Here is a 7,886-nt window from a genome sequence, read left to right on the forward strand (position 1 = left end):
GGCCGGGGCCGGACGGAACCACCCGAGGAATCTCCATGTCCGCTGTTGGAAGCTCCCGGGCAGCGGCCCTCGGGAGCCTGCCGTTTGATAAATATAGCCTGGCGTTTGCCCCCGAATTAGGCTCTGTTTCCTTATTTAGCCCGTGCACAATGATTTTAGATGATGTCACTTAGAGTTAAACGAGAAAATTGATCTCAGATTTGCTTGGCCTCTAAAGCCTGGTTAAGCAGATTGGGAATTAAAAAGACAGAGGGAAAAAGCCAGGAGGGGGTGGGGGTGGGAGTGGGAGTGGGGTGAGGGGTGGGGAGCCGGAGTGCGCCCGCTCGAGAGTGGGAGCGCGGAGGAGTGGGAGGGCGCGGGGCGCGGCCGAGAGCGCCCCCGCCTCTTTTGGGCGGGGGCACCTCGCTCACCAATGAAAAGTAGGCACTGACTGCGGAGAGAAAAAAAAGTTTTCCTGTTGACTGTTGGAAGCGAATTGAGCAATTATCTAGTTTACCTTCTCCTCTTGGAAGTTAACGATTGGCGAGGTCTTGGCTGCGTTATTGACACAACACTTTCTATTGATAGAAATAAGTAGTGATTGTCCCCGAGTCATGGGCTGGCAGGAGTCCATTGGGCTGGGCAGGCAGGTTCGGCTGGTGATGCTGGGGCGGAGGAGGAGGAGGCTGCTGGTGGTGATGGTGCCCGTCCCCCTCTCCGCAGGTCTGTGACGAGGAGGGAAGGAGGCGGCGACGCGGCAGCTCGGCCCCGGCGGAAGGACGCGGGCGACTCAGACATGGACAGTAGCTGCCACGACACGACCACCAAAATGTTAGCGACCGCGCCGGCCCGAAGCAACATGATGGGTACCTCCAAACCCTTGGCTTTCTCCATCGAACGAATCATGGCGCGCACCCCCGAGCCCAAGGCCCTGCCCGTCCCCCACTTCCTGCAGGGAGCCGTGCCCAAAGGGGACCCCAAGCACTCTCTGCATCTCAACTCGCCAATCCCCTGCATGATCCCCTTCGTGCCCGTGGCGTACGACGCGAGTCCCAAGGCCGGAGGGACCGGCGCGGAGCCGCGGAAGGCGAGCCTGGAGGCCCCCGCGGCGCCCGCGGCGCCCGCGTTCAGCTGCAGCGACCTGCTCAACTGCGCGCTGCATCTCAAGGGCGACCTGGCTCGCGACGCGCTGCCGCTGCCGCAGTACAAGCTGGTAAGGCCGCGCGTGGTCAACCACTCTTTCTTCCACGCCATGGGCGCCATGTGCTACCTGAACCGAGGCGACAGCCCGTGCCACCCGGCCGCCGGCGTCAACATCCACCCGGTGGCCTCCTACTTCCTCAGTTCCCCTTTGCACCCGCAGCCAAAAACGTATTTAGCCGAAAGGAATAAACTGGTGGTCCCGGCGGTGGAGAAGTACCCCTCGGGCGTAGCTTTCAAAGACCTGTCGCAGGCGCAGCTGCAGCACTACATGAAAGAAAGCGCCCAGCTTCTGTCGGAGAAGATCGCTTTCAAAACCTCCGAGTTCAGCCGCGTCTCCCCCAACGCCAAGCCCAAAGTGTTCACTTGCGAAGTGTGCGGAAAGGCAAGTACTTCCCCGCGCCCCGTCCTTTCCTTCTTTCCTCCTCCTTTCCCTTTCTTTTTTCCTCCAGGCCGAGTTTGATTTTGGTTTGGTTTGGTTTTACTTGACTGGCACGCACGTGCTATCGGGCTCCCCTCTCCCCCTACCCTGGCCGGGTTTGAGATGCAAGTGCCAGTTTGGTTAATTTGTTCTATGTGTGTTTAACTTGAAGGTCTTTAACGCGCACTATAACTTAACCCGCCACATGCCGGTGCACACGGGAGCCCGACCCTTCGTTTGCAAAGTGTGTGGAAAGGGCTTCCGGCAAGCCAGCACCCTGTGCAGACACAAGATCATCCACACCCAGGTGTGTTCCTCTCTTTCCGTGTCCCCTGCCTGCTTGGTCGTATGCATGAAGTTTGTTTCAAAGGCGCTCCCGGCCCGAGATGCTCTGCCTTTGTTCCTCGTGGCGAGTGTGTAGTGAGTTTGAACTTGCAGGAATCCAAAACCAAACAGCCTAACTGCGCTTCTCTGCTTTTTCCTTCCTCCTGCTTAGGAAAAACCCCACAAGTGTAACCAGTGTGGCAAAGCATTTAATAGGAGCTCCACGTTAAACACGCACACCAGAATACACGCAGGCTACAAGCCGTTTGTGTGTGAATTCTGTGGCAAAGGATTTCATCAGAAAGGTATCGTCCCCCAGAACCATGTTGCCCCTGCCGGTGCTCGGCGATCGCCCTCGTAATTATTTTCGCCCAGCAGTTCTGAAGTGCTGCTGGATACTGGGCGCCTTTGTTGCCATTCTAACCCTTTACCCGCAAAGGCTGCTTCTTTAAAGAGAAAAGTCCCGCGTCGTATAGCACGGGAGTATTTCTCTTTACTAGCAACTTCTCGTTTAAGATAAGCGAGTGAATAACTCGTAGTGTTTTGAATAAATCTGAAGACAAGACCGGCTTCTCAGATGTTGAAAACTTTAACTGGGGGAACGAGCGGCCGCAGGCGTCGGGGCGGGCGGCTCTGTTTCCCACGCCCTCGCTGGCTATTCAAGCTCCCCTTTCAGACCCGCGTCCCTGTGGTTTGTGTATTTCAGGGAATTACAAAAACCATAAGTTGACCCACAGCGGCGAGAAGCAGTTCAAGTGCAATATCTGCAATAAGGCGTTCCACCAGGTTTACAACCTCACCTTCCACATGCACACCCACAACGACAAGAAGCCCTTCACCTGCCCCACCTGCGGCAAAGGCTTCTGCAGGAACTTTGACCTCAAGAAGCACGTCCGCAAACTGCATGACAGCGGCCTGGGGCTGGTCCGCCCGCCCGTGGGAGAGCAGGGTCCCGACCCGCCGCCCTCGCTCCAGCAGCCTCTTCCCGCACCTCTGCCGCCTCTGCCGTCGCCGCTGGCACCCACCGGACCCCTGCAACCCGGCCTCCACCAGGGTCACTAGTGGTTGAGGCCAAGGCTGCCCCCAAGTCCCAGCCGAGGGGACCCCCACTGGAGGCCGCAGCAGACTAGAGCTGAGCCTCCCCGCCCCAGCTCATCTGCGGCCCCCAGGGCAGGCTAGGCCGCACTCTTTAGGGCCAACCTGAAACCTCCAAGCCCCCCCTGGCCTTTCGCCACTTTGCATGCACCTGCTAAATGGTTTTGTGTATTATATTCTACATAGGCATTGGCAACTCTGAGAAAATTGGGGCTGGGGGTTGGTTGTTTTCTGGTTTTGTTTATGTTGTTGTTGCTTCATTTGAAGAGACTTTTCATCTCAGGCGGAGAGATGATGTTTCGTTTGGTTTTTTAAAAACATATTTCTGCTGTATTTATTGAGATCTGTATTATCCTACCCGGGAATGCTGCACCGTTTTTAATTTTATTCTTGTATATATTTCCATTGTGTTGATTCTGCCGTCTCCAGAAGCCTGCTGATAAGGAACATGCCCTCTCTACTCCAGAGTGTGTATGTTATACACACACACACACACACACACAGCGGTGTGTACCGGCATAGGCACACGTCAACCTCGTGAGCACACACGCTTACGCACCTATGCACACTAGTGGAGAGTGGTTCCGTATGGATGGATTCGAAGTTTGATTTTGATTCTTGCACGTGGAAACGGATTCATTAACTGTTGGAAATAAAAACTTGGAACATGCTTATTTAATCCACAAGTATCGGGACTCGGTTCCTATTATTCAGCCCGAGACCTCCGCTCACTGTTTTATTTTTATTTTTTTATGTTTAACTCCAGAATAAGTAAGACGTAATGTTCCTGAATCTGTAAAACTCACTCAGAGCAAAGTAATAGCCTCTGCTTAATTACGACTTGGGGCAAAGTTGGGAAAAGCAGTCCAAGTTCTGAGCCAGAAAGAGGGGAGGGTTTTCTAACGGAAGCAGGTCTCTGGCCTTCGCAGGCCGTCTGGGCTGTAGGGAGCACATAGGTGGGAACAACATGTCTGGGACTATGTGTAACATACATCCTCACACAGGTGGGCTCTACAGACACCGCCTAGCAGGCCATCTATTGTTTGCCTCTTGCAAGCACAAAAATGGACTTGTGCGCAGCTGGCAGTGGGAGCCGCCGTGTGTTTAAAAGTGTATTTGTGTTTGTGGCTGAATATACTTCCATTCAAGGGGGAAACATGGATGAAAATCAAACGGTGGCGGGTGCCAGGCCCTTGAAATGCTTCAAGTGTTAATCAGCAGCTCCGCTTTGAGTTCAGGCTCTGGTGTTTCCCAACTGCATGTCTCTCCCTGTTTTCTTGCCAAAACAGTGAAACAAGTGCTAAAGACTTTAATTAAGAGGGGTAATTAGTTCAGATTTATCAAAGTCCGGTTGTTATACTATTAGCTGCTCAGTAGAAGCTGCCAGACAAACTCCCAGCCCAGCACCATCGTCGGGCGGCCGCGGGGCCTCCTCCGGAGAGGAAGGCCCTGGGAAGCGGGCCGCAGGGGTCCCGGACCCGCCGCCGACTCAGCCGCCTCGTCCGCCGGGTGCCAATGTCATCGCTCCCTTTTCGGTCCTGGCGCTGCCGCCCAGGCCAGCCAGCGGGCGAGAGAACGGGCGCGCGGCCTCCGTGCGGGCGCCGGCTCTGGAGAGCGGGGCCTGCCTGTCCCTCGCGCGGTCTCCGAGCGCGGGGACGGGTGCGGGAGAGGAGGCGCGGCGGAAGCAGTGAAAGCCGTGCGTCTGGCGGGCGGGCGCCCAGGCAGCGGGTGCCGGGGCCCGGGAGGCAGGAGAGCCCAGGGCGCTGCGTCAATTTCCTGGGAGTTTCCAAGCCGGGGAGCCCTGAGGGCTCAGAGCACCGAGAGCCGCGACCCACAGGGCCACTTCGCGACCCTTTGGCAGGCGGCCCCAGCGGGGTGAACGCGGGAGCGGGGACCCCGGGAATCCCCAGGTCCAGCCCTTTCTGCCTGGGAGAGAGGTCGGGGAGGCCAGGAACGGGGGTCCCGGGTAGGCGAGGAGCATTCAGTCCCCAGGGATGTTCTGACTCTGCGTGAAGGTGTCTCAGCGGGAGTCCGTCTGCTTTGTCCCAGGACGCGAGTCCTGCGCGGTCTCATTGTCCTCGGGCTGCGAAGGCTCACCCAGCTCTCCTTCTTTCCAATCCCGTCCTTTCTCTTTCCCTGGCCACCCTGGGCCCCGTGCGGTCCCTTGCTGAGACCAGAGCTGAGTTAGGCGCGACTTCAGAATGCGGCGGAGGGCTTAGGTCTCCCCAGCTGGGTGGATTCTGAACTCGGGTGCCCAAGATGTGCAGCCTCTCACAGACCTGGTCGTCGTGCTCACTCACCGCCGCCCTCGGGAATGCCCCAGGAGTTTAAGGGTAACTGCCTTTTTAGGAGTGGCTGGTCAGACCTTGTAAGCCATTGTCTTTTTTTTTTTTTTAATCAATTTATTGGGGCTCATAGCCATTGTCTTTTTAATTTTTCTTTTCTTTTCAGTAGGTAGAGTAAGATCAGGGGTCATTGTAATCGGCACCGAATACATTTAGGTGGAAGGGAAGAAAATCGTTTTACTTCTTGAATTCAAAAATAAGTTTTTGAACTTATTTCCCACTCACAAGCCCCAGGATGTAATTCTTCTAGACTTTCAACGTGTGTCCTGTTCTATACTGTTGGAGAAGCCGTGAAATACGCCCAGCAAGGAAGTGTCTTTCCAGCCTTTGTAACCCATGTGTGGGCTTGGATTTAGAGGGGAAAAAAATACGGTAAGTCTTTCCAGGGAGGGGAGACCAGGCTTATGGCCACATCAAACAACCAGCCTCCCCCCCCTCCCCCCCACACACACACACAAAAAAGTAAACGGAGAGGCTCTGTCCCTGCAATCTGGGATAGCTTTGTGTAACATTTGTGGTTTGGGGTGGTGCAGTGTTCACTGAAAACACACACACACACACACACACACAATGGTTGTCTGTCTGCTCCCAGGTTTGAATAGTCTGGAGCGATGGTGATCAAGTAGGGAGGCCAAAAGGCAATTCTCTAAAACTAAGCACTCAAGAGAACTACTTGTCAGGTGGGGAGCTCTGGGTGAACTTTGATTTATGGCAAGCTGTTAGAGCTTACTAAACATCCAGGAGGACCTCCTTAAAGACGGTAGGAGCTTAAGGGTTAAGTTTACAGGGGGAACATTAGTGAAGAGGAACACTTAGCTAATAGTCAATGGAAGACGTTAACAATCTCTTTCAATACACATAGGAAGGTGGTGTTTTCCTCAAATAGCTAATTTGTCTGTGTGAATAGCTAATATTTGTGTGTGTGTGTGTGTGTGTGTGTGTGTGTGTGTACACAAGTCTTATTGGACTGGCCTGGTCCAATTTCACCTTCTTTTTACCAGAAATCAACCAACAAATTAGCCCATCTCTTGTGAGGAAGAGTGCCAGTGTTCAGATTATCTGCAGAGAGGGTGTATCTTCATGCATTTTTCATACTGAGAAAGATGGCCATGAGAACTGCAGGGACCAATTTCACAGTCACTGACCCACCGGGGCCTTAGGTTTTACCCGTTACCCGTCTTTATAAAGTGACAAACATTTTCTCTTCATCTGTTTATAGACTTGTGTTCATCTGAATATTGAACAGAAACACTAATGTCAGTAGTCGATCCCTTCCTGTTTTAGTCGGGCGCATAACCCAAATCATCATTTCCGATGATCTCTTCCTTAAGGCCCCCCGCTCCTTCAGGTTTCTGTAATTTTAGTTTGATAACAATTTATTGTAACATGTGAGATATCCGTATTTAATAGTCAACAGAAGTGGTCCTTATGGGGGTTTACCAAAGAAGGGGCCTTTGGGTCAGATTTGAAGCATCGTGAGTTTTTAACAGAATGTTGCTTCTTCTCAAATGTGGAAGAAATTAACCCATAAGGCACAAGGAATCCAATATCAATGAGCAATACAGGAATACCCATGGCTGTTTACCCTGTTGGAAAGATTCACCCTTTTAGTGGCCGTTATCTAGGATCAGAAGCATAATTTGGTTAGAGCTCCAGTGTTGACTGTGGGAACTATGCCCGCTTTGTAAAGTTTTCATCACAAAATCTGCAATACGCACTATGATACCACATTCAATACCGAGACAGAAAGAAAATGTTCGTTACTTTCTCAAGACTTGGAATGGATGAAGCTTTCTTTCCCCTTCTGCTGTGAAGAGATCACTTTTTATCAGAGTGAATTTTTTTTACCACCTTTTAAAATTGTGGTAAAAATATATCCAATGGAATTCACCATGTTAACCGTTTGTAAGTGCATAATTCAGGTGGCAGGAACTGCATTCCTGATATCTAACGGTCGTCACTGTGTGTTTCCAGAACTTCTCAAACACAAACTCTTTCCCCAGTAAGCAATCATTTCCGCTCCCCACTCACCCGCCCCCTGATAACCTCTAGTCTACTTTCTGTCTAACTTGCATTTATTAAAGCGTGAAAATTAAAGGCTAATCGAAATCTCACTGGGAAATAACATGAAGTGGTTGGATTGGCCAAAGAAAAAATAATTAGGAACCAGCCCAAACATTGCCTGTGGCTATGAATTTGCCAAAAGAACTGACAACTTTCACACAAGAAGTTATATCATTGTCTTGGCTAATTGAAAGAAAGAAAGAGAGAAAGAAAGAAATGTAGCATTTTCAAACTGTTTGCAAGTCAGCGTTGCCTGCTTATAAATCCCATTACTTCTAAGAATTAATACATGTGTCTCTTCCAGCTTCCAGACAGACTAAAACCAAATACTAATCAACACAGCAGCCATTTGTGTATTTTTGGTGTTAAGTAACTTGACAATTCAAGCCAGCCTACGTTATTCCCTGCACGTGATGGAGAAGAGGAGGAAGACTAGGGTTTAAAAGACCTTGATAAGA

The 7,886-nt window shown here is 51.8% G+C and overlaps 1 protein-coding gene across 2 annotated transcripts; it reads left to right on the forward strand.

Moving 5' to 3' along the window:
- The first annotated feature begins 775 nt into the window (after window positions 1–775).
- Window positions 776–2,986, forward strand: FEZF1 (FEZ family zinc finger 1). 2 transcript variants are annotated; one of them, XM_004707775.1, is made up of 5 exons: window positions 776–1,192; window positions 1,343–1,564; window positions 1,773–1,907; window positions 2,097–2,229; window positions 2,631–2,986. In XM_004707775.1, the coding sequence occupies exons 1-5, from the start codon at window positions 776–778 to the stop codon at window positions 2,984–2,986; spliced, it is 1,263 nt and encodes a 420-aa protein (XP_004707832.1). The 2 variants fall into 2 exon arrangements, with proteins under 2 accessions (XP_004707832.1, XP_004707831.1); XM_004707774.1 differs by having other exon boundaries at window positions 776–1,564.
- The last annotated feature ends 4,900 nt before the right edge of the window (window positions 2,987–7,886 follow it).

Source organism: Echinops telfairi, unplaced genomic scaffold, assembly GCF_000313985.2.
Source record: "Echinops telfairi isolate 266 unplaced genomic scaffold, ASM31398v2 ScPeMD7_23;HRSCAF=83, whole genome shotgun sequence".
Lineage (NCBI taxonomy): Eukaryota > Metazoa > Chordata > Mammalia > Afrosoricida > Tenrecidae > Echinops > Echinops telfairi.

What these genes read in the sequence shown, in the direction of transcription:
- FEZF1 (XM_004707774.1), top strand. Translation starts at nt 776, where the DNA reads ATGGACAGTAGCTGCCACGACACGACCACCAAAATGTTAGCGACCGCG. An exon ending in ACAAGATCATCCACACCCAG is followed by an intron (nt 1,908 to 2,096) that starts GTGTGTTCCTCT and finishes CCTCCTGCTTAG; the next exon opens with GAAAAACCCCACAAGTGTAA. An exon ending in CAAAGGATTTCATCAGAAAG is followed by an intron (nt 2,230 to 2,630) that starts GTATCGTCCCCC and finishes TGTGTATTTCAG; the next exon opens with GGAATTACAAAAACCATAAG.